The sequence below is a fragment of the Microtus ochrogaster genome, chromosome 10, assembly GCF_000317375.1.
Source record: "Microtus ochrogaster isolate Prairie Vole_2 chromosome 10, MicOch1.0, whole genome shotgun sequence".
In the NCBI taxonomy this organism is placed as follows: domain Eukaryota; kingdom Metazoa; phylum Chordata; class Mammalia; order Rodentia; family Cricetidae; genus Microtus; species Microtus ochrogaster.
This window is the reverse complement of record NC_022016.1, coordinates 4,190,347-4,217,327: the sequence shown is the minus strand read 5'-3', so window position 1 is coordinate 4,217,327 and position 26,981 is coordinate 4,190,347. Positions and strand designations below refer to the sequence as shown.

Below are 26,981 nucleotides of genomic sequence, written 5' to 3'. Positions count from 1 at the left end.
CTTTTCCAGGAGCTAAATTGTGTGGAACCTGGAATGAACTAATTATCCATTTTAAGAAGCACAAAGCTTGGGAAAAACCAGTCCCACAGAGAAATGGACAGTCAGTTGGATGTCCTATGACCCACCCTGTTCATGCATGGTTGACAAGAACTTTATACAGTAAAAGATGCTTTAATTCCTAAAGGATTGGGGGCCTGGATCTCTGCTCTCAGCCCTGCCACATCCTGGCTGTGTGGCATGGAGAGACCTGGGGCTTTGCATTTTGTTTCTTAACCGTTCCCCCTGTGACTTGATCCAGGAAGAATCTCACCATGCTATCTGAGGACAGGATAGAGGTCTGTCTTCCATATTTCTGTCCTAGGTCTAATACAGTATCTGTCCCATTGGAACCAATTTAAAGAGAGATGAAGTGAGTAACATCAAGCAGGTAGCAGGGGGGCATTGACTGCAAATCTGAGGCTTCCTGTGTTTTAACTCACTAAAGCCTCCCAGCCCCTCTTCAAAGCAGAATACTTGCAGCCATACCATCTGGTGGGAGAGGAGTGTGTAACTTGCCTACGTTCACAGAAGTGGCGATACTGCAATATCAACTCTGTTTCTACTGTGGTACCTACTGACAAACGGCATGCTTTAAGTGCAGACTCCATTACAATGTACTATCTCCATTCTAGGGAGAGCAGAAAAGGGGGAAGGAGGGGGCAAGGAAGGACATCGTGAGAAGAAGAAGAAAGTAAACAAGACTATTTAGTGGTGACCTGTTTTTTTCTCCCTTAAAGATGCTTTCTGTTTTCCATCTGAAGTTTGCTGGAGAGTATGTTGGGGTGTGGGCTATGTCATTAAGCCAGAGGAAAGTGAAAATTCTATTTTCCTCACACTGGAACATTCCCAGCTGGACAAAAAAAAGGAGGGGGTGTTAGCTTAGGTGTCACACTCTAAGATGTGAAAAATGATAATCTCCGTCCAGAAGACAGCTCCTGGATGGTGAAAGGTCTGACGTGGGTTTCACTGGGAAAGGCTAAAGAGGCTGATTTACAGAAGCAATGGGCACTTTCTATTTTTCTTTTGTCAGAATTCCCTACGTATTTCTTGGAGAAAGAAGATCAACCTCACTTTCTTTATAGACAAGAGGGACAAAAACAGTTTTCAAGCTCCACAGAAGAAAACACAAAACCTTCTAAGAAGAATGTGCAGAAATGGGCCATAGTTTCAGCAGTGAGAAGACTGTTAAGGCAGGCAGTTAAGAAGAAACACTCAGAGATATTGAACAGTGAACTCTGATGTCCTCAAAAGTCCAGTTACTGACTCTTTAGCTCTGCCATTGAAGAAGAACCAAAATACATAGAGTATGATAACAGAGCAGAGAGATAAGTCTAAGATTCACAATGTTTGATATGGGAAGACCCTGCTTATGCCCCCAAGCCCTGCACCTCTCTCCGTGCCCCAGAATTCCCCAGGAAAGACAGAATGCTAAAGGGGCTCACCTTTCTTCTCAAAGTCAACTTTCTCTTCCCCTGCCCGGCCCAAGCTGTCCAGGGCATGGGTCATCTGGCTGCCGAATTCATCCTCACGTGAGACATGGTTGGTCCGCCTGGGTGGGTCCTCCTCCTCTTCATAGTCGTAGTCATCCAGGATGGGGGTCTCCCGGATGGGTACACCAATGACCGAGTTGTGTGCCTGAAGCCTGGAGGAACGGAAGCTCTCCCTGGCCTGAGGGCCCAGCAGCACTGACGGGATATAGTGAATCTCATGAGTGGCTTCCGTGCTTGCGCTCTTCTGGGGGATGCGCCGGCGCTTCTGCCAGCGCCGCTGGGCATATAGTGCCACTGTGAACACCAGCAACAGGAGCAGCAGTGCAATGAGTCCACCCTGGAGTAGGAAGAAAGAAGAGCACAGATATGGGCCATTGGTTTGTTGTTTGTAGGGCAGACTGCTTTCCTATCTGCCTCACTTAGCCTGGGGTCTACGGATTACAAAAATTGTGGTTTTAAAGCTAGAGAGACACTACTTCCTAGGCCAGCTTTTTTTTTTCAACAAACCATGAAGCTTTGAGGAAACAGTTTGACTTCTCTATGTTTTCATTCCTCAGTCATCAAGAATGAGTAAGAGTCTTACTCATCCTTCTTTATAAGTTTGATGTGAAAAGAAAGGACATTGCTAACAGCCATGTTAGAACCATCTTGCTTGTTAAATGCAGGTGGCTGCCTTCCTCTTCTTCCTCCAAGCTAAGCAGCCCCAGGATAATCCATCAAACTCTCTCAGCCTTATTTTATTATCTACAAAATGAGTTCCCCAAGGGCTTAAGCAGTAGTAACATTCCATACACCCTATTACAACCTTAGGACAGTATTAGATTGCATTATCAAATCCAAACATTTCTACAGTTTATATTGTGTTCATTTTTCAGTCCTTTTAGTCTTTGATTTTCAAGAAGGGGCCTGGGACAAAGTCGGTGCTTAAAAATGTAGTAGAACGAGTGAATAAACGGGAATGAAAGCAAAGCTTTGTAAGGCTCCTTTACTCAGAAACTTAAAGAAAACTGACGTTAATTCTTTAACCTCCTACCTCTGCAGATGATACATTACTGAGAAATATGGTGCCTTGTTTACAAGTGTAACTAAACTGACTTGTAAAATTCATGAAATAATCTGGTCTACCAGTTCCTAAGGGGAAACTCTTCCCCAAATATGCATTACCTCCCTGGTCCTGGCCAACGGTGGACAGTAGGCATCTTAGAGTCCCCCCAGTCTCCACAATGCCAGAAAAACCTGCACTGGAATTATCGCTCTTTCCTCCCTTTGTATCATGTCCCACGCTTTAGAGACGAGGTGCCACTCTGTTCAGTTCTGCTGGTGTGATACCACACAGGGAGAGGGGCACCCTGGTTATATGTGAAGGGGGCATAGTGTGGAAATGGAATTGGAACATTATTCTTACTAATTAATTTTGTGTGGTTTTGTTTCTTAATTCTAAAGATTATATTCTTTCCATTTCATTCAAGCAGTTAGATCATAATCTTAGTGCAGGCACAACCAAGTCCTGGTCACTATAGCTTTTCCCCAAGGAATCAGAAATTAACCTTGAACACAGCATCTTGAGAGAGGGTGACTGCAATGGATACTATTAAGACATATTACTGTCTTTTCACTAACGTGGTCCTGACATCCTGCTGACTACACACACAATTAAACTGTAATTTTCTTTTATAAAAGACCCCAAAACTCACTATAGTGAAAGATGTATCATCTCCCAAAGGGTCTGGGGCTCAAAAGTAGCTAGATATAAGTTTGGGATGGGAGCAAGAAAACTGACATCGTGCCTTGATATTGGCAGTGATCTACATTAAGGTCTCAAGGAATATTTCCCTAGATATCAGAACTTAGCAACCAATAAGACAAATTAAACATATCTCCATCACATATGTTTATGTAGATATGCATAAGCATAATTTTTCAAGTATATATGAAATGTGTGAGTCAAAAGCTTCTTTGTAAAGGAGATGAGTTGAGAGCTGACGGGTGTAGAGAACTCACCAGAAACTGGCAGATGGTAAGCAAGAGATATAAATGTTCTCAGTCAGTCAACTAAAGGGTTGGTGGTCAAAATCTAAAGTGTGGGAAAATGCTCACTACATACTGGAGGACTGTGCATTAGCATAGGGACCGTGAGAGACCACTGCTATACCGTTGTCTCATTTAGACAATCTCCTAAAAGGAAGATGAGTGTCTCAGCAGGGAGAAATAGAGTGTTTAGTCACCAGCAATGGTTAAGGATGCTATACACACCAAGGGAGCCACATTCCTACTCCAGCTTCTTTCACCAAGACAAGTAGAGAAAAAGGAAAAGCAATTGATGTATTAGCAGAGCTGGGGCATCCAGGTCCTGAGCACACAGCAGGAGCAAACCCAGCTCCTGATGACTGGAAAATCCTTCAGAGTAAAGCAGGAGCCATGGAGAAAGGGAGAGATGAGGTGCCGAGGACTGTGGATTTTCATAAAGCAAATCAAGAAGAGGCCAAGGCTCAGGGCTGGTGCACAACCAGATCCCAAATCTACTTTAAGGAGGGAACATCTTGGGCCTTTTTTTAAAGATGAATAAGGATGGATGACGGCTGAAAATCCCAGGAAAACACAGCAGTCTATTAGTTAGTAGCTGCTTTGCATGAGTCTGAAAGTGCACAAGTGAGGACAAAGGTATTTGATTTACTTCTTTATTGATCGGGAAACTTAACTGTGCTCTGAGCGTGAGAGGAGGGAAGAGATAAAAGAGAAAAGGTGGATCCCCCAACCTCCCTTCTCTTCTGGAATCTTCCTTCCTCAGGAATCTCTCTGCAGGATCATACTATTTCTTCTATTTAGTTTCTGAAAATGGGCCACAGATTCCCAGCAGAGGCAAGCCAGGATGAGGGCATAGAGGGGTGAAATGTGAAAACGCTGTGCCCTGGACTTGTGATGCTCTGATTCCCTGCTTGCTGATGGCCGTGACAAGTCTCCAATAGGCTCCTTTGCAAATGATTATTCCTACTGTAAAGAATTGTGCTAAAAATTTAAAAAGACAAGATGTGATGTGAGTAAAAGGTCTCCACCACAGAAAGAAGCCTCCTTCATTTAGTTTCTCTATTTTTCTACTCTAGCCAGTCACAGGATAACATCCAGCTTGGCACTCGGTAACATTCATGACTGGGCTTCTGCTTCCTTCACACGCTTCCATTCTTGGGAAGACTTACCTGTCCTGCCTGGAATCACTAACCCTAGAGCAAACTGACTGGTTAACCTGTCCCCATAATATGATGATCCCTTATGCCAACTCACTGACCCTCCACCTAAAGTGCAGTGAATTAGGTACCCCGAGGAACATGCCCTCACAGAATCTTAAGAGGTGACTTGGTAATTGGAACTTTGTAGATGTGATTCCTTAAGATGAGAGCATATGAGGTTAGAAAGGACCCTAAACAAAATGGCTTCTGTCTTTTTAGGACAAGAGAATATAGAGGCAGGAACCCATAAAAAGAAGGTAAGGTCAACACAGAGCCAAAAGTTAGAGTGACCTAGTTACAAACAAGCAAAGGATACTACTGGTCCATGGGCCTTCATTCACAAACTGGAGCAGACTCTCCAACAGAGCATCCAGAATCAGTGACCCTGATGGCATTTTGCTTGAGCTATGAGAGAGTGGCTTTATTTGGTTCTAAGCCACCTAGCTTATGATAGTTGATTGTAGGAGCAGCAGGAAGATGACGTGCTCATTATGAGCCCCAGCTTTTCAGTTTAGAGATTATGTCTTCTGAGGACATCTCATTGACTCTATATCACCATGAATAAACACTTGATAAAGCAAGGAAGGGAAGAGGAAATATTTATTTTGCTGATAGTTTCAGTCCATTATATATTATGGCATTAGAGAAGAGACAGAGAGAATGTAGAATCTCTTCTTTGCCCCCTCTTTTATTCTATCTAACCCATGGGATAGTGATACAACATTTCAGATGAGTCTTTTACCACTGCATTAAACCTCTTCAGAAACACACTCACAAATACATATAGAGGTGTGTTGTATACACACCTTCTCAGACTCTCATCATTCTGTGATTCACATGAACCATCACAGGATCTTTGCCTCTTCCTTCCTCTCCGTCTTTGAGGGCTCCCATTTAACTGACTACACTGCTGCCAGCAGATCATCTGCCTGCCTGACCAGACTGCTTTCCAGTCCTGGTTCTAAACTGCTCTTTGCTAGTATTTGGTGCATTGCTGGTACAGAAATTGCAAGAAACACACAGGTGCCTAAAAACCTCACTGACACATCAGAAAAATGCAAATACAAGACCCTGTCATTAGCTCCAACCACAGCAGGCATGGAGCTCCTGGTGATAATCTGTATGACCCCTTAGCAGCTTTGCTTTTTCTCTGAGCACCTTCTCTGAGTTTGCTTACACAAACAATATTAACACTCATAAATTGCTGAGTCTAAAAGCTGGCACTCCCAACACCCTACCAACAGAGAACTCAGAGAAGGCAGAGTTAGTGTGCTTTCAGCCTGGCTTCTTTTCATCTGCTTTCCGTGTTAAAATATCCAGACATGGCAGAAGAAGCAAGAGAAAGGAAAGACGAAGATAATGTGGAAAACGCTTTATTTGACAATGTGTCATTCGGAAACTGATTATTTCTGTCTCCAGCCTTTTTAATATTCCCTCACAATGGCCAAGCCGCCAGGGGATTTTGTATTCTAAGACTGGATTTATAATACTCTGTTCAGCAGTGATAAGAGCACGGGCCTTTAATCCTCAGGGCTGTGAACATGCATATTCTCCCAAGTAATGGCCTTCCCTTCTTGCCGCTTGTTTCTGGTCCCTGGCAGCCAGCCCCATTATAGCTTTAGGCAGGTGACCCAGAGGATGTTCTTTTTGGCCAGATGCCTAGTGACAAAGTTAGTTTGGTAGCATGGCACAGGCCTCCAGGTTGTCTGAGAAGTCCCTCTGGGGCTTCAGTCTATGCATAAGCTGTGAGGACTCTAAGAAAGTAATCTGATCCCTTTGTGGTGCAGATAAGAAATGTGTTTCTATCACTGGAAAAAAGTGAAAGTGATTTGGCCAAGATCACAGCATGTCCACAAAGGTTTCAAAGGCAGAGTTTATAGTCAGTATCCACCAAAGCTGCTAATAAGCTTGTCAATCAAGAAAATTTGCTTAATGAAAGAGGTCCTGTGACCTTCCATTTTCTTCCAGTTTGTGTTATCTTTCATTGTGATCCTTTTAATGAATGTCGAGTGATCTTGGTTTTATCTCCCTTCTTCTGTAACTCTCAAACCATTTTCCTACCACAATGAATTCTGAGCTAGACAGAGATCGAGTTCATCCCTCATTGACTCAGTTGAGAGTCTGGTGGTATGGAGTTCAAGTGCTTGTCACACAGGTCTCCATCTTTATGAGTAACCTAGTCTCCAATGTACACTTTCAAGATACTCATGAGGACTCAGTACAGTTTAATTCTGCTATAGGCTGGTAAAAAGATGCTGTGACCTGCAGAATGATCACATTGGGTGTAGCAGGGAGACAGAAATCAAGGAGGCCACAAAGGTTTCTGATGGCAAGTTTAAACAGTAGTTTTAAATTTGTGCTCCTGGAGTTATTTGGAAAAGGGATAACTGTGGTTTTCTCAGCTGGAGTAGGTAAAGGGTTGCTGTTATCATCTAGTGAGGAATGAGCAGAGGTGAGAAAAATGAACTAAATGTACAGGAAAGTAATATAAAAAAATCAACTGGTTCAAAGTACATGGATAACTGATACCAACAACTGAGAGCCCCAGGTCTAAGAGCGATTAGGAAAACTGAAACTAAGGCAGTAGAGGTGGGCAGTCAACTATTTAACAACTGTGGTTGATATTAGACTTACATAACAGAATAGAAAGATTGATTGGCAGGACGGGGGAAGAAGAAAGTACCAATGATGACAATGAGGTCTGAATTCTGTCATTGGGCCAGAGAATGACCTGTCTAAGTATTAAAGACTTCCTGAATAATATACCCTTGGTTATGCAAGATCTTAGCCCATAATGGAATAAAAGATGTGTTTATGCATAAACAATCAATTAGCTATAAGAAGATAAATGCACATTAAAAGATAAGGTGTTGCATAAAGCTACTTATACAAATTCACATCTGTAACTACATACCCACACCCTTCTGCATGTATATAATTAGTTACATTTATCTACATTTATTTCTTTGCCTCTAGGGATATAATGGTTGACCTGTTTAAGAAGGCCTCATTAAAGAAAATAAAAAGTATTTTCTTTTAAACAAGTCACCAATTTATCATGTATGTCTTAGATGCATATTTCATTTCCCAAGACAACGCCAAAGGGGGAAAAGGCAGAAACACTGTTGTTCTTTGAATGTATTCCTTTTCCACCTACCGCCTTCCAGTTTAAATATACTTAGCTATCTTTTGGTCACATCGGAAAAGGAGCTAAATATTCACATATCTGAATCCTGTAGCAATGTATCCGAAGGAGTGCCAGTGAACACTCAGGCCTGAAGTCCTGGCCAGGAGCCAGTCAGGCTTAGCTGGGACCATGGCTCTATTGTGGTTAATTGACTTACATTTCCTCCTTTCTCATCTGCAAGCAGGGTTACTAACATGTAACTGAGGAGACATGTGGAGAACACAATGAAATATTGTTATACATCACCACATTCAACACAATGAGCTGCATTTGACACAACTAAGGAGATGTAACATTCCTATTGTTGAGTACAAACCTTATTTCCCTTAAAATCATCAAGCATTATGAGGTCACTTTTTTTTGCCATACCCAATGGTATGAGATAGTCTTGATGGTGTAGCTGCATGCAATTCTGCCTCCAGGCTGTGAGGTATGCCCATGTCTCCTCTTTGGAGTGAGAAGGTAAAACTGCATGCTTTTAAAAGTATTCTCGCTACCTCTGTATTAATTGGTATATTTTCGATAGAACCACACAGGCTGGTCTGGAACTTGCTTCTTAGTCCAAGTAGGCTTTGAATGTGAGATCTTCCTGCTTCTGCCTGTCCAATGTTGGGATTATAGGTGTGTACCAGCAACACTAGCCCAAATGGCCGACCGCAGTCATCCTTGCTAGATGATATTCTAGAAGATTAGAAAGCCAAAATTGGTCTTGGAGATCTTGGGACAGATGGAAAATCTGTAGGCTTTTCTTTTGCCTCTTGGCCTGGCATCGCAAATCTGGTAAAGGCGCTGCAGCAGTTACACAACTTGCTTATGCATTCTTGATCAAACTGATCCTCTAACCAAAGTGCCCCCACCTGATTGTATTATTTAGTCCTTTAAGGCTTAACTCCAGAGTCACGGATTCTCCAAAATATACTTTCCCCGGCTGGGTCAAGTGCCCACTTGCTCTCCCCACTGACGCATGCCTGTCTATAATAGAGCATGGAAACTGTAGTGCAGCTTGCATACAGCTTGCTCCCTTAAGCAGACTCTTAATCAGCTATATATTTCTCAGGATGTGTTCCAGGGTCTGACAGTGAGTAGGTGTCGTTACGCACCCACTTTATGTCTATTCTGAGAATCAATGAATGGAAGGGCCAGGTTTTATTTTATTTTATTTTTTTCAGAATGAGTGTGAATGGCTCATGGCACCTAGTAGATCGTTGAAAGAATGAATGAATGCATCCATTATGAATGCCTCTCCCTGGCTCGATGGCTGAAGTACACCTACAGCTGTCTGGCAATTCTCCATCTGTAAGTAACAAAGAGCAGAGGATAATTCACACAGGTCATTTAACATAAATCAGTACCCCACTCCATATCCTTAGGTGGCCCCTCAAGCTCTGCGTCAGATCCCACTTGCAAGGATGAATGATGGGGGGGGGGGTAGGAGACTGAGAAGGATTCATTCTCTTCCCATTCTTTTAGTACTGAGATAAACAGATGGACACTGGGGTCAGGGAGGGGCTCTGCCCAAATTCCTAGGTCTGCATTGCTAAAGCACATCTGGAAACAGACAGAGTACAGTTCACTTTGTCTCGATCTTGTTTTTCACCTTTCCAGTGTTATGACCTTAGGAAAGTCTATGATTTTTCCCAGCTCTAACTTGGGAATAGTGACACTCACCCAAATGAGTTGTGGGAGAGATTAGACAAAATGACACTATGTTTTCCATTTTGCAATAAGATCACACAACGCTGCCTAACTCCCATCTGGAACTTACCGTGTGTTACCCATGCTGGCCTCAAGCTCACACTCCTCCTGTTCAAGGTCTTAATTGTAACACCTTGCTGCTATATCTCAACCCTGTGCAAACTCTTTGCCTGCATTTAGAAATGCACAGATTTGCCCTTGAAAAAGTTGTGGTTGTTTGGGGGAACAGATATGCAAGAAGATAATTACTACCGTACACAGTTGGATAAAATCTATGCCGGGGGAAACAGGGAGGAGCAAAGAGTTTCACACAGCTTCCAGTGCAAATCATAGAGGGAGTAGGAATAAAATACACTTCCCTGGAACTCCAATTAAAGACAAATTAAAAGGGAGGAGAGCTGCCCATTCAATCAAGTATATTCCCACCCAAAGTAGGACTGGATTGCTAGCGAGCCCACTGAGAGCACAGTAGGCAACAGTGGTAGTGTCCTCACTGCCATTTGCCAATTGGAAAGCCCTGGGTAGTCAATGCATTTTCTGCAGCCTCTGCTCTTCCATTTGAAAGCAAAAGACAATAGTCTCCACTGAATGATAGCATTGTGAAGATTAATTGCACAACTGCACAAAGAGGATCTAACGCACCAGTGCTCACAGAATGATGGTGTCATGAATTCTGGCTTAGAAAAAATGCACTGAAGAAGGAATCAGAAACCCTAGTCTGCCCCTTGTCCTTATAAACTAAAGAAGCCAACAAAGAATCCACACCTCATATTCGTGATGGTTTAGGAAACATAAGCTTGACAGCCGCAGCAGCCAAATAGGTTAGGCATCCTTAACTTCATTTAGCAATTGAGGATACTAAGCCTCCAACAGGGCACTCTGCCCTGTTGCAGGGTTGGTTACTGTCAGAGCACACATTTGCTTTTAGAGTCCAAATCCATGTGCTGTTACCATCCTGGAATTGTCACCATCAGAGAGGAGATGCTGAGAAGGGGGTGATAAGAATAGCCTTCATCCTTCATCTCAGTGCAGGCTCCCAAATCTACAAAGAGATTACCACCCCTATGCCAACCGTCAGCACTACGACAACTATAGAGATTCCTGAAGTAGCACTGTAGTCTAGAACTCAAAGTCAAGGCATGTAAAGTAAGTTTCCTATAGGCAAGGTCTTTAAAAATCACAATAGAGAAACGAAGGCTTGGTATGGCCCCAAGGCAGGGGAGGAACCTGCAACCGGGACTCTGTTCATGAGCCTTTTCTTCTCACTGTAGCCCGTTCTCATAGAGCCCTCACCTTCGCTCAATTCCAAGACTTGTCTCCCCTTGTCTTCAATTGGCTTCCCTTATCCTATTTTTCCTGCACTCGGTTATATTCCATGCTAATGTGTTCAATGTTTTGTGCCCCAATAGGAATAGAATTTTGATTATTAATAAATGGCAATGATTTATTTTCTTCTTAATAAAAAAGAATAACTCTTAGTACACTTGGCTTTTAACAAATAATTGTGGCTATTTATGAAAGATGAATGAATGAATGAATGAATGAATGAATGAATAGGATGGTTCTCTAAGTAGCGTTAGCTCCTTGAGCCCAGGGATGTTCCTAAACTATTTCAGAATCCTATGCTCAGCCAGAGACCAGACATATTTAAAGAATGAAGAAATTAATGCTTTTAATCCCCTATTGATTTTTGGGAAAGAAATGCATGCTATAGGAATTATTAGGAGGCAAACATATTTACATATAGCTAGTCTCTGATGTTTGAGAAAAGGAAACAAAACTTGGTCCAAACTCCAGACTTTACAAACTACTGCAGCTCCTGCATATGTATGGAAATACTGGAGTACTCCATGAAAGAGGCCAGCCAGGATGTAGCTCAAAAGCACTGAATTTGGGTCTAAATCCAAGCTGATGGGCTATAAAACTCTGGACCAGCCTCTTTATTTTAAGCCTTGCTGTTGCTTCTTTTCCTCCCTAGTTTTTGGTATGCATGCAAATTCATATGTGCAGGTAGATGTTAGAGGGTGACACTCAGAATCATCTTTTTATATTTTATTTAATTTTTTATTAAAAATTTCTGCCTCCTCCCCGCCTCCCTTTTCCCTCCCCCTCCCCCATTCTTCCTCTCCACTCCCCTCCCCCTCCCTCTCCAGTCTGAAGAGCATGGGGCTGATCTAATGGGAGCTCACCAAGGTCAGCTGGACTGGGACTGAAAAAGCATGGGATAAAACCGGACTCTCTGAACATGGCGGACAATGAGGGCTGCTGAGAAGCCAAGGACAATGGCACTGGGTTTTGATCCTACTGCATGTACTGGCTTTGTGGGAGCCTAGCCTGTTTGGATGCTCACCTTCCTAGACCTGGATGGAGGGGAGAGGACCTTGGACTTCCCACAGGGCAGGGAACTCAGAATCATCTTATATACTGAGGCAGGGTCACTTGAACACCGAGCACACTAATTAAGTAAACGGACACAGCCCCTTGTTCTAAGGATGCCGTGTCTCTGACCTCTGGGTGTTGAGGTTCGGTGTGAGCTGCCATACCCACCTGTCATCTAGGTAAATGATAGGAAACTAAACTCCAGTCCTCAAGGGCTCTGCTGTTTGAGCCCTTGCTCCAGGCCTGCCACCTTGATTTTCTTTGCAAGGAATCCCCTGCCTCTGATTTTGCTCATAAAATAACTATATGCTGTAGAACGATTTGTATACAATGCCGAGTACAGAAACTGTCATGAAAGGAAGAGGACTCTAAACAGCACCACTCACTAACTCTGGCAGAGATAGCTGCAACCACCACAGCAATGCCACATATCCGGAGGATTGCCACTGCGTCCAGTGCTTCTGTCATCTTCCACCAAGCTTCTTCAAAACCTATTACCAGTCACACAATAGGAGTCTTTTCAGAGGTGCACTTTTCCTGCCATTTTTTGGCCATTGGTGATGGAACTGTCAATTGTCATAAAGACCTCAGGATCTCCCCCACTGAGACTGATCAGGAAATCCCCAGGACTGTGAATTATCAGGGGCAGGGAGTCAAACATGAGATGCCCAGGCATAATAAGGAATAGGAAGACAACAGACTCAATAGGAGGCCAGTGTGTACACTGACAGGAGCATTCCTGATGGGAGGGTGGGGATGCTTCACTCTTTCCTCCCCACCTCCCTGATTTGAACTCCCAACTTAAAGCAAAACAGAACAAACAAAAAAACAAACAAAACAGAGCTCACAATATTGGGAACCTAAAGATAGCAAAGATAATTGTCCCCCTACCTACTGCTTTACTCTTGTGTGGGTGGTGTATGCGTGCATACACATACGTGTGTACAGGTCCATGTGCCTGCATCCACAAAGCCCAAAGGTCAACACCAACTATCTTTATTAATATGCACCTTATCTTTTGAGACAGGTTCTCCAGGTGAATATGCAGTTTAATGATCGATTAGAAGTGGGTGGCCAGAGAGAGCCTCAGGGCTCTCCAGCCTCTGGCCCTCAGCACCATCATGCCCAACTTTGTAATTGAGTGTTGGGGATCTGAATTTAGGTAATGATGTTTCCACAGAAAGTTTATTATACAATGAGTTCTCTCTAGGCCTGATTTTAATACTGCCAATAATTTTACACTTCAAGTCACTCTTCCCCTTGACAATAAAACTCAATCCTCGGGGTAAACCAGTGGACCATGCTCTTTCTACTGATTAAGGGGATCTACCAACTGTTATATTGATCAAAATCTAAATCAATATCCCCTAGATTATGGCAGCAGCATTCAATTTATGTGTCCATCTTCATTTCACTCTTTCCTGTGTCTCTTTGCATTTCTCTTTTTAAAATGATAGTAGTCATGGATTCAAGTCCCACCTAGAGTCCATGATAACTTCAAGTCAATTTCCTTCACCAATGACATCTGAAAATGATTGCTTTCAATACTGAGGCTGGATGGATATGAGTTCCTGGCAGTTTACTATCCACTTTCTTACACTGAGGAAAGACTACTGGTTCGGTTTCATTATTCAAATCCAGCAGCCTCTGAAGACATACAGAATATTAAAACTAAAGAAATTCAACCAGGAAAGAAAATAGCCAAGACAGATAGAAATAAGGCCTCTTTTTTGTTGTGCTGAGAAGAAGATCAAATGGTACATGCATTGTAGGAAGAGAACATTTGGACTTAGGAGAAAAAATTCCACAGAGAAGGCTTAGGGCTCAAATGAAACGAAATAGGCAAAAATATTTTTGTGCAGAAAGATTCACAGCGTGCATACAGTCCCTTCAATCTCCCTGAGAGATCTAGACATCCACAAACTGATTTAGTCTGAGGAATTTCCTGTTCTGTTTCTAACCTGCAGAACTCACACAGGAAGCATGGTCACCAGGTGGGTTTGTCGTTGGTACTTTAGGCCTGACAAACCATGGCAGACGAGGAGCAGTCAAATTCAAATACCACCCATGACACTTTCTGAGCCAGTGCTCACAGGTAGGTTGATTTCGTCTCTGAATCTCATTTTTCTGCCTGTGAAAGTGCATCCAACAATCAATCTGATTTTCCAATTCGCCCAGGAAGTTAGGTAAGGTTAATGATTTCCTGCATGAGGTTATCCAGATACAGTGGATGAATATTCATCTGCACTGATTTAAGACCCTAAATAGGGTCTTTTGAAATGTTTGCAGAATAAGGAAAGGATAAGGTATTCCTTGACATTGCAGATTTGGGGAAACTTTGAAAGGGGAGAGATAGAGTGGGTGGAAATATGAGGTGAGCAGAAGGAAAAAGTAGGAAGAGAGGCACCCATCCTTTTGGTCTAGCCCTAATCCTTGGTCAACTACATTTAGGAGAACCTTTTTATTTTGGTCACAAATTATTCCTTGTTCTCTAGCCATGTCCTGAGGCTTCCCATTGAGGTTAGGGGCTCAAGGAAACAGAGGAAATGGAATGAGGACTCGGGCCTCTCTTCACTTCTTCTTTACAGTAGGAATGGCTCTGACTAACACTTTGGTTTTAAAGAGAACAATGTCCACATGATAGGGTATCAAACACTTGGTACTTAGGTTGACTAGTATGCCTATCTGACATATTCCTTCTCAGAGCTTTTTACATTAGCAAAGATAAAATGTTAATCTCTAACTGTTTCATTCCTTTTCTCATCTTTCAAGCAGTTTTAGGAGAGGAGGATATAAGAATTTAAAAACCCAGTATCTATTAACTGCATCAATAGAATGTTCTCACTAAATTGCTGTTATTATTATTATACTCACACAAAAACCTTCCTAGGAAGGCTTTATTTCCACCACCCATCTCCAAAAGCATCTACATTGTTTTCCCTTTTTTAATCAATATACTTTTCAAAATTTCACTGCAATGCAAACAGATGCAGATCCCTGCATGGTTTTTCTGTGTTTCAATTATTGTGTTAGAGGTGGGTGCTTTTTTACTATAGCATCTGTCCCTAGCTAATGAAGGAATGCTATCACTATCCTTCCCACTTCTGTGTCTATGATTGGTTTGAGGAACTGTCCTTCCTTCTGTGCAGCAGAGCAAGCTGGGAGCCTCAGGAACAGCTGGTAACAGTGAGGAGAAACTGCTTCCAGTTCCTGTGGGACTTTCCATCCATATTCAGAAGAAAACTGTCATAGAATAATATTGAACCTTGATCTGTGCCAGGCTCAGGGAAGCTAGAACTGGGAAATGAATCCTTTTAATGAGATATTGGGAGAGTGACTCACCCTCTTGTAGCCTACATTCCTCACCAATCAACTAGCAACAATAACTAACCATACCCGACTCTTAGAGTGAATGGGAGAAATAGATTAGATGAAGCACATAAAAATATTGGAAAGTTACCAAGTATTATGTGCAGATGAGTGTGTAGCCAAACACAACTACAACATGCTCTCAAAACTATCACTATTTGTACTGGCTGATTTTATGTCAACTTGACACAAGCTAGAGTCATCAGATAGGAGGGAGTATTAATTGAGAAAATGTTTCCAAAAGATCAGATTGTAGACAAGCCTGTAGCGTGTTTTAAAAATTAATGATTGATGGGAGAAGTCCCAGGAATCATCAGAGGGGCCACCCCTTGGTTGGTAGTCCTTGGTTCTATAAGAGAGCAAGCAGGCTGAGCAAGTCAAGGGGAGCAAGCTGGGAAGCAGCACTCACTCCTCTGTAGCCTCTGCCTGAGCTCCTGTCACCAGATTCCTGCCCTGCTTGTGTCCCTGTCCTGATTTTGATGATGAACTGTGAAAGCTTAATCCAAATAAAGCTTTTCCTTTCCAACTTGCTTTGGTCATGTTATTTCATCACAGCTATAGTAACCCTAAGATATTACATTTCAGAGAAAAAATCTAAGCCTCTTATTGCTATCTGGGTAGAAGTGTCACGTGTATTGAAGGTTTGGTCCTCCATGCAGTGTTCAACAGCGGGTGTTTAGAAAGGGATGGAAGAAGGAGGACTCGGTCCTAATCACTAACATACTAATGGATCCAGAATCAAATGCACCCCAGAGTAGTGGTGGAAGCAATGGAAGGTGGAGCCTGATTGGAGGATGTGGACTCTGCAGTTTTATCTCTGAAGATCTGTCTCACCACAGAGCTCTCCCTTCTTTCTGCTTTCTAGCTGTCTTGAAGTAAGATTTGATCTGCTGTCTATGCTTTGCTTCAGTTCAAGAAATAACAACAGGGCCAAGCAACGATGAACTGAAACCTCTGAATCCGTGAATCAAATAGGTGTTTCCTTCCTTCAGTTCTTTCTACCTTTTTGAAGCAACATGAAAGACGACGAATGTACATGGGATAGAAATTTCAAGTCAACCTTCATTATCTAGTTGAAATGTTTTAATTTCGCTTACTCATGTAAATGTCTGAATAAGTAAGTAGCATGATTATGTTTTAAAAAAATGAAAGAAAATATTCTAAGAGGAAAATGTCACTCAGAGTACAGTGACATCCACCATGAGCAGTAGACACTGAGAGTGACCAAAGAAAACACCAATTTGGGTTTTCCATACATTTTTCCTCTGTGCTATGGAGGCTCTATGTAGGTAACTGTGAGGATACTGATCTAAAGCCAACTTCTTACATTACTGTTTCTGTATTTCCTGCTACTGATAAAGTATACATTTGCTAATTTGTGATAATTAAATGTGGGTTTAATAGGTCTTCTCCATTATATATGGTTATGTTTATCTGTCTTATGAAGAGGAGATACCTGGAAATTCCTATTTGGACCAAGGACTCTGGGATAAAAATGTTAATGTATCTTATCTCTGTGTAACAGGAGAGTGTCTTTGGAGCCTGGTGCATGCAAAAGGCTGGGAAGAGGATGGATGAGTTGGCAGAAAGCAAAAGGCTTATGCCAATCCCTCTGTTTCACAGACCAAAGAAGGCCATAGAGGTACCCAGCTGCCTGCCACCAGTCTGAGGAGGGAGCCTGAGGCAGGCACAGATTGTGTTTGGTTTGGAGGGAACAAGTAATAACTCAGGAGAGACAGCACAGATGTGTTCGGGATTCAGACCTCCTCACACGGTCACCCGATTCTTCCTCCTCTATGCCCCTCTCAATGCCAGTGAATTCCTCCTGCACAGGGCATATGCCCCACGCCACGCTGAACAGATGTTTAACAGTGGCTGGAGGGAAAGTCGGCAAAGCCAGACACAGGCTAGTCTTTCCCAGCTCAAACCCTACTTTCCAAATGTCACAATACATGGCAGCTGAGAGACCATAAGGTTAGAGAAAATGGTATGGAGTTTTGCACCTTTTAAACACTTGCCTCTGAAAAATGTTTTATTCTGAACCTATTTCTGAATAAAATCATACCAAATGGATTGCTCCAATTTAGGTAGAGGTTGGGGTTCTGAAATTGTAGAGCTCTGTGGAACGAAATGGAAGAAAAGCCCTTCCTCTTCTTTTAAGGCTGAGTGAGGAGAAGGGCATTGAAATATTTCCTAGGTCAAGTGTGGCCTGTGGTAGAGGCAGCATTTGAACCTGGCTGCTTGGTGGTCAATTCGAAGCTTGTTTCAGTGAGAGAAGAAGCATAAAATTAAAAATGGTCACAAGGATTTGGTGTTAACTATTGGCTCTCACTGCTTTATAGGGTATCATGAGGAAAAAAAGCTCGGTCCCATTTCCTAAGTGGAATAACGACAATCACTGGTAATCACAAATTAAGTACCATCAGTGACTAAAGCAGTCCTCTCCGAAAATCCGTGAGGTTGATTCTAGCTCATCCATTCTGCAGATAAAATGCAGGCTAAGCAATCTGCTCAGGTAAAACATTAATGTGTAACTGAGTCAATGCTAGAACACAGACCTCTTAAACAGTGGGGAAAATAGGAGAGAATTTCTGCTGGCCTCTAGAGGAATCTCCACTGATCTGCAAGTGTATTCCTATTATCTAGAGGCTAAGAAATTTTCCAAACAAAGCCATCATCACAATACAACAGTGGCATCTGTACAGCATGGCTGAGGCTTTTCCTCCTTTAGCACCATGTCTGGGATGAAGGGGATAGGAGTTACTTTTTTGTATGCAGCATTTCAGGGTACTCTAATGAATGCATCAATCAAGAAAGAAAAACTGTTAGTATAGAGATTTTAAAATTCAAAATACATATATCCCTGAATTTCATTGCAAACCTATAAATTCTGTGTCCAAAGTGACTGTGGTATTTAGCATCATGCCCTTGCTTTTTCCCCTCAGTTCACAAGGAGAAATGAATGCTTGTGACAGCTTTGCAAAGTGAATCTTAGAGACATTAGGTTACATCGTCAGGAAACTAGAGTCTAGGCTTTCAGACCTAACTTCAGAGGGGTTCAGAATGTTCCCTTTTTTCTTTTCTTTTTATTGAACTCTATTTTTTTTCTCTGCTCCTCTCCCAGCCCTTCCTCTCCCTTTCAACCCTCTCCCAAGGTCCCCATGCTCCCAAATTACTCAGGAGATCTTGGTTTTTTTCTACTTTCCATGTAGATTAGATCCATGTAAGTCTCTCTTAGGGGCCTCACTGTTGTGTAGGTTCTCTGGGATTGTGATTTGTGGGCTGGTTTTCTTTGTTTTATGTTTAAAAATCACTTACGAGTGAGTATATGTGATAATTGTCTTTCTGGGTCTGGCTTACCTCACTCAAAATGATGTTTTCTAGTTCCATCTATTTGCCTGAAAAATTCAAGATGTCGTTATTTTTTTCTGCTGTGTAGTACTCCATTGTGTAAATGTACCACATTTTCTTTATCCATTCTTCAGCTGAGGGGCATTTAGGTTGTTTCCAGCTTCTAACTGTGACAAATAATGCTGCTATGCACATAGTTGACACATGTCCTTGTGGCAAGATTGAGCCTCCTTTGGATATGTACCCAAAAGTGGATCTTGAGGAAGATTGTTTCCAAATTTTCTAAGAAATTGCCAAGCATAGGACATGATAAACAAGATAAAATGACAGCCTACAGAATGGGAAGAGATCTTCAGTAACCCCACATCAGACAGAGGTCTTGTCTCCAAAATATACAAAGAACTCAAGAAATTGGTCATCAAAAGAACAAATAATCCATTAAAAAAAAAGAGTACAGACCTAAACAGAGAACTCTCAACAGAGGAATCTAAAATGGCTGAAAGACACTTAAGGAAATATTCAACATCCTTAGCCATCAGAACGTCCTAACCCAGCGGTGGGTGATGGCGGAATGATAGCACTGAAATAAACTACATCCCATCACAATCTGGAAACCACAGAGCCACCAAAAGAGAAGCCATGCAAAGCTGTAGACCAACCCTGATGCTTAGGGGACCCACACTCCACACTGTCTTCTCTCATCATCCTAATTCAAGCATATTCTTTTGCTTAAATTCAGGGTCTGCAGAAGGCCATGGGCAGCTCTGTTGCAGCAGTTGAGACTTCGTGATTATCCCTGCCGAGCACAAAGCCTTCAGTCCTGAGAAAGAAATGAAGAGAAGCTGGCAGTTGATGGGAAACCACATTGTTTGTTAGAAACTTATCCAAACCTGTCATAAAAAAGAGAGTTGAGGGCAGCTTTTATTATTCTGGGATGGCCCTCACAGTGACTCTCATTCTTCACTCTATTTTACCCCCCTTAAGGACAGAGGCAACATCTACTCCAGTCACTGTATCTTATCTTTGGCACCTGATTCATAGAAAGATGGACTTCAAGATTCAACAGGATATGGTAGGACCCAGCTCTTAAATCACAATCCTGCCTCTATTCCTGCTACTATATAAAGGACTCTCTTTTCTTAGTTTCCTCTCTTCTGAAATGAATACAATGATACTATATGCCTTATAGCAATGCAGTGTGGTTGTGATCAGGTAAAACGTGTTTTCTGGTTAGAGTGTCTGGCATACAGCAAGTGCTACATAAATGAAATCTATTTTTAAAGCAGCAATAAAGGTTTTCTAGAAATGCATACAAAATAGGTTTTGTGTATCTGATAGTCAACACCTAATTTTTGGACTTAAATTATAAAACAAAGAACGATATTGAAAACATGGAAGGCTGTATTTAAGCAACTTGCATGCATCATTTTCATTAATTCTCTTTTTGTTTCTTTGAGAAATGTCTCAATATGTGGAATCCAAGCTTCTTGTGAACTGGAAATACAAATGATGGCTCCCAGAGTGATAGAATTGCAGGCATGAAGCACAATGTCCCTCCGTATGCTAATTAATTCTTTAACCATATTTCATAAGGTAGGTTCTAGTATCTGTGTTCACTTATTGCTGTTTCCAGGTAAAGACATTATGTCTCAGATATTGATTTTCACAAGGGAAAAAGAGGGCACTACGTCTAATTACTAGCAGCTGTGGACATTGACCTCCATCCAGGTGTTATGCTGCACTGCAATGTGCTGTAATGTACTATATTGTGCTATGTTGTGACCTGCTTCAACATAATTTTATGTGAGTTGTTACACCATCTGGAATTGAAAAGTCACCAAACATTAATTGCTTCAGGCATCTCTTTCCAGAGCCCCTACAATGACTATTCATCTTAGGCTAGCCCAGCTCTCTCCCACAAGACTCACGGCTTTCTTTTCCCAAAATCCCGGATCAGGGGCTGTGGTGTAAAAAATGGTAGAACTGTCATCACATGCTAAACTTTCCACTGCTTCTTACAACTCTAGTATAGAGAGAAGAGAGTATTAGGATAATGATACCCTATGGCTGGTCCAGTCGAAGAAAGAAAAGGAAGTACATCCATGGAGACTCCGCCTCCCCCAGGCTCCTCCCAGTGGTTTCCCAGACACCCAGTTTTCCCCTCAGAATCTCAGACATGCATGGATGAGCTAAGGGAAAGACTACAAGAAAGGCTGCATTTCCTCTAAAAGCCATCGCAGAGGGACAGTGTGATACCATAGATGTAAAACACAGACTTCAGTCCCCAAGTGAGTTTCATGAAGGCAGTTGATAAACTGCATTAGTCAAGTCTTTATTATTTTTATTTTTGTCTCAAATCCTACATTTTCCCATCCATAAAGAATGCAGTTATAATAAAAGATCTCCAAGGGTTCTTCTAGTGCCGAACATCTTATGAAAGTATTATGACCTGATAAATTCTAAGTCAGTATCACAAGTATCATACATGTCTCACTTGGCCCTGTTGACTTTTACTGACCATGTTCAGGAATTCATGAGACTCTCACTGCCTTTTCTTGGTAGAAAAACTCAAGGAGAGCTGTGGGCAATTCATCCACTGATTTTCACTTAAGAGTCGTCTGACTATTAACTTAGAACATAGCAGGACAAAAATAAACTTTCAGAACTGTTGGGTTTCTTGACTACACTTTCCCCTCACAACACTAGCAAAATTAATTTCTGAGAACCAATGCCTTTATAAAAAATGAAGAAATAGCAAAATACTATATACAGTAGTAAAGACAGTATTTAGAGCTGGAGAGAGTGACCTCTCTTTGGTTCTCAGCTGACAGGAACAGGAATATTGGCGCCCAGATGAGGAGGACTGTTAGAATGTTAAGACAGGTTAACCAATGGATATGTGGACTTCCTGGTATAAAATAGAAATTCAGAAACACTATTAATTTTTCTTCATGATGACACATCTCAAGTAGAAATACACAAAAAGGGAAATAAATGATGCCCAATTTACACACAAATTTTAAGCTTTTGTCAGTCCTTCCCAGTTGTAAGATATCTGATATAAGAATGAAACAAAAAAAGAATTCTTTGTAAAACTTAGATCAGTCACTTTGTTTAGGTGAAAACAGACACAGAGGGTTAATTGGCCTTGATCTAAATCTATCAGCAAAAGAGTCATAGGCTTTATCCCCTGCTTTTTCAGTCACAATCCACTGGGTTTTGATCCTACTTCTTGTTCTGGCTTTGTGGGGGCCTAGCCAGTTTGGATGTTCACCTTCCTAGACTAGGATGGAGGGGGGAGGACTTTGGACTTTCCACAGAGCAGGGAACCCTGACTGCTCTTCAGACTTGAGAGGGAGGGGGAGAGGAGTGGGGGGAGGGCGGGAGGAGTGGGAGGCTGGGAGGAGGCGGAAATTTTTTTTTCTCAATTAAAAAAAAAAAGATAAATGTGAGAAGAAAAAAAAAGAGTCATAGGCTCAGATTCCAAAACCCCAAACTACTCATATCTACCTGTGTAATTAGAATCTGCCCCACTTGGCTAACAGCCCCACTCCCTGAACAAAACCCCATGAATCTTCGATCCTAATATATTCAATGTTTCCTAAGCATCTTCAAAATTCAAGCATTGAACACAGCACCCTAAACATAAAGATGAATGGGAATGATTCCTCCCATGAGGTGGTGTCTGTGGGGAATGGGTAGGAAAAGGAGATGGTAAAATCATTCCCATGTTTCTGTAATAAGATATTTCCTCCCTCCTTTATTCACTAGCTCTCTGTGAAAGGCCCAGAGAAACAGACAGATGTTGACAGCATCTGGGCCACTGTTATCAGGGCAGCAAGTGGCTCTGGGCTGTCAATGGAGAAAAGAAGCTGTTGGTGTTAGGAAGAATAATGAAGAGCTAACATTTGCATAGTGCTTTCTGCTGTTTCCAGAAACATCTCCATTCTATCCCACCCCCATTTATTAGCCAAAGCAAAACAGACATATGCTCCCTGAAAGCCAAGTAGAACCATTTTCATTTCTCACAGAAGTGACAGTTCCAACTTTAAAACATGACACTCATAGGATGCCAAAGGCCATGCATAAAAGCACATGACCCCTGGACTGATGGTCCTTGCATGTGCAAGGCTTAAATATCAACTACAAACATAAAAATAAATGTAGCCCCATCTTCAGCTTGGAAGAAAGCACTCATTGTGTGCTTATTGGCTTCTGGGCATAGAACCACAGTCTGCTTGGGATAAGCTGAATGCAGTTCGTAACATTCTGAGATAAGCATTCTTTTCATCTTTGTATGGACTCAGAAGTCAAGGGATCTTCCAATGCTCACACCTGGGAAGAAATAAGATTCTGGACATGTAGGTGGTTTACTAACTTAGGAAGAACTGAAAAACCACAACTCTTATGCTATTTTTCTTCTTGAAGACTGTGTGACTCTCAGGATGTGACAGAGCCAGGACATCAATCCCTAATCAGTCAACTTTGGGTATGACCATATGCAGTGGAGTATGAGGATATATGGGACAGCCTCAGGCAGAGCCTTGCATAAGATCCTTCCAGAATTAAAAAAAAAAAAAAAAAAAAAAAAAAGGTCATTACAGGGTGAAGCAATGTCCTCAGTGAAATTTGTTTGGCAAATTCCCAGAACATAACTGGAGCTAAGTGGGACAAGGAGGAAAGAGTCAGTCGATCAGAACACATCACAACCATACTGGAGAAGACAAGTACAGTTGCTATAGATCGGAACCAGACACTCTGGCTACCCATAAGCATGGGTTTGGGACCTGCCGTTCAGGAAATACCTGTCTTCTGCTAGCCTCTGCTCTGATGAGGATCTGCCAGGGGGTTTCCAGAGATTAACAAGGTCTACTTTCTACTTTCTTCTTAAAATATGCTTCTTAATTCTTTGAAAGTTTTATACAGTGTATTTTGATTGTTTTCCAGCCCCTATTTCTCCTACTTTCTTTCAGATCCTTCCTTCTGACTCCCCATTCCTCCCAACTTCATGTCTTCTTTTTTATTTTTTTTAAATACTTACTTTTTTACTTATTTAGGTGTATGTGTGTTTTGTCTGAATGTGCGTATGTACACTGTCAGCATGATTCACCCCCATGGAGGACAGAAGAGGGCATTGTATCCTTGAGACCTGGATTTTGCATGGTTGTAAGCTCTTATGAAGGTACTGGGAACTGAACTTAGATCCTCTATAAGAGCAACAAGTGCTCTGAAACATTGGGCCATCTCTACAGTCTTATTATTATTCTTTCATTTAATATCCTAGACACTCCAATTTGTGCTGCCATACTGATGAGTATAGGGCCCTCTACTGGACTGTGGTGGACATGTCAGGACTACATTTCTAAAGCAAACTAATTCTCCCTCCCCTAGAAACATCAGCTGTCCATAGCTCTTCAGTTAGAGGTGGGAACCTCTACTGGAATATAGAGGAATGTCTCACCCCTCCACGTTAGAATTGTGAATGAGACTGATCTTGTGTAGGTCTTACACAGACAGCTGCAACTGCTTTGAGTTAAGGAATGAAGTAGCCCTGTGATATACAGAAGATATTGCTTTAGTTCAGTCCTACCTGACTTCTGTCTCTTATCATCTTTCTATCCCCTTCGTCTATGGTCCCAAAGCCTTGAATGTGAATATGGTATAATGGGGATTATGTAAATATCCCGTTTATGGCTGAGCACTTCATTAACCTAGTCTACATCTTCAAAGGTGGGTCTGAAGCCCAACTAAAAAGGAATCTATCAGAACTCATGCAGCACTTGATACTGGAACTAGGACCCAAACTAGGACAGCTTTTGCCTCCAAAGGTATGACCTCTGCTTGCCTCTCAGACAGTTTCTGCATGTCATGAGGCTTTAGCATAAGGCTCTGACTCTCTCACTGACTTACTGAGTTCTGACTGCAATTCTTTCTACCTGAGTATTTTCTGGGAATCCTTTTTGTTTCCCCTTAAAAAGCCACTCAAGATGAGAGGGATAAAAGGTCAATTCTGTCTGTGCCATCTGCTCTTTCTAAGCCTAAGGCACTCAAAGCAGTGGGACCACCATCTCTGACAAGTACTGAGATACATAAACAAAACTTCACAAAGGTGGATATGTCCTTTTGAAGCTTTTCAGAACTGACCCAGTGCTTCTCAATCCGCAGCATTCATGAGCTTCTTCTAGTGTCTGAGTACGTTTCTCAGTGGGAAGAAACATTGACAACTGCACTTCTAGGATCCAGGAGTACCTTCTAAAGGATCCATCTGGTTTCATTCAAGCAAGAGGTTATTTTCACACGTGTATCACTATACGTAATGAGAATTCTATGTAGCGGGAGAACCAAGTACAAATACACAGAGCATTAAATGGGGACATGATCAAGTTATAATAAAAGATACAAAAGGTTTGTGGAGATGATGGTAAACCATAGAACATATGATATTCCTGAAACTTAGACAGCTCCATCACCAGTAGTCTTGAAAATTATGGACTGACTATAGACAGAGCATGCAAATTTCATACAGGTTAATTGTTGTATGTGTGTGAGTGTGTGTGTGTGTGAGAGAGAGAGAGAGAGAGAGAGAGACAGAGACAGAGAGAGAGAGAGAACGAGTACTTTATACATTCATATGAAATTGACTTTTAAGTTTTCAAGTTTTGAGCTATTAATTCTTCCTTAGAATTGGGTGGCCCAATTATGGTCAGAATGAGACTCATCTGTGGCCTAGATATGGTATTGAGATCCCAGTTTACAACCTCTGTTCTACAGGGTCCAATTAGTTTCATTTAACTTTGACATTCACATCACTATAAATCCACTTAAAGCGTGCTTCCTATGTGGAATGGCTCCCCTGGACTTCGCTGACATCCTGCTAAGCATTCCTATAGATTGCTGGGCTGAAAATTGGCAAGCTTCCACCTAAAGGCTGTAACCTATAAATATATCTCAAGCTTCCATTCCTTTTACACTCTACTGGTGGATATAATTGACTTTCTGAATGCGCCAAATGAGCTCCAAGTCTTTAGTACTTGATATACTTAATGGAGCAAAGTTGGGAGGATGCTGGAAAACAAGAATAACATGGGAATGGAACAAGAATATGCCGACTGGAAATATGGTGAAAGTTTTACTGTTTCCTGTTAGAAGAGAAAGTCTAAGTAATGTTATTATCTTACACTCTGAGAAATAAATGTTTTGTGGTACCCTGCCCAGAATCTTATGCCTAGGCAGAATTGGAGACCTGGTTGAGAAGGCAGCAAGCCTATATATGTTTGTTTGGAAAAGTTGTTCTTTCAGGAACATGATCAGAAGACTTCAAGATGGAAGTTCCTTAATTAACAGCTTGTGTTTTTTGTTGGTGTGTAGAAACAATAGTGTCGTCTGAGCTTTACTGAGATTACAACAGTCCAAAGTCACCGTTGGCATGCCGCAGGAAACTTAGCTCTATGTGTGCCCTATGTGACACCTAAAACTAGCTCTGTAGGGTGAAGACAATAACCACGGGCTTCTGGTTTGTTGTTGTTTCTCTTCCGTGAATTCATTACGTCTATAAATTTTGAGTGATTATGATCACCACCACTGCTGCCACCACACCACTACCATGTCTCTAGAGCCTTCCAGTTTTCCAGGTGCCTTCCACTTATACAGATATGTCCCTATAATTCCCACAGGAAATTTTCAAGAAAACTATTACTGGCTCATTTTCCTACTCATGAAATTGAGGTTCAACAAAGTGAGAATGCACAATAGCCAAATGTGCTTTTGTTTATGGAAGAGGGAGCAGAGCTGGGGTGTAAAGCCAGGTTCTCTGACTCCTTGGCTCCCAGATTTCTCTTTATATGTAATGGCCTAATGATTACATATAACTTTGTTATGCATCAGAAAGTTATTTGTGGATTCTAATAACCAAGAGTAGATCAAATGCTCCTATTTTACATAAGGAAAACTCAGGCTCAGCCAGGCAAACCAACATGCCAGGGGCCAGACAAAAATTAAGCATATCTCAAACAAGGATTTTTTTCACATCAAGGCCAGAATTACTTAAAGTGGTTTATTATCCATGTCAATGACTTCTTCAGTGATCATGACAGCCATTAATAATCTTGGATGTTATCAATTATTGATGTCTCACTCTGTGCCAGAAGTCTTGCTAAAAAGATCATTAGAATCCACTCGTTTCATTTCCACTGCCATTCTACAAAGTCAGTGTGGCTATTACCATACCCAAGTGTGGCTATTACCATA

At 41.8% G+C, this 26,981-nt stretch overlaps 1 protein-coding gene across 4 annotated transcripts in view; it reads right to left on the bottom strand.

Moving 5' to 3' along the window:
- Nucleotides 1-26,981, bottom strand: part of Astn2 (astrotactin 2) — a 1,041,512-nt gene that overhangs the window by 815,418 nt on the left and 199,113 nt on the right. For all 4 annotated transcript variants that reach the window (XM_026782391.1, XM_013348224.2, XM_026782390.1 and 1 more), the window contains exon 3: nucleotides 1,482-1,866. In XM_026782391.1, coding sequence (XP_026638192.1) covers nucleotides 1,482-1,866 — 385 coding nt within the window. The remainder of the gene's footprint in view (nucleotides 1-1,481; nucleotides 1,867-26,981) is intronic.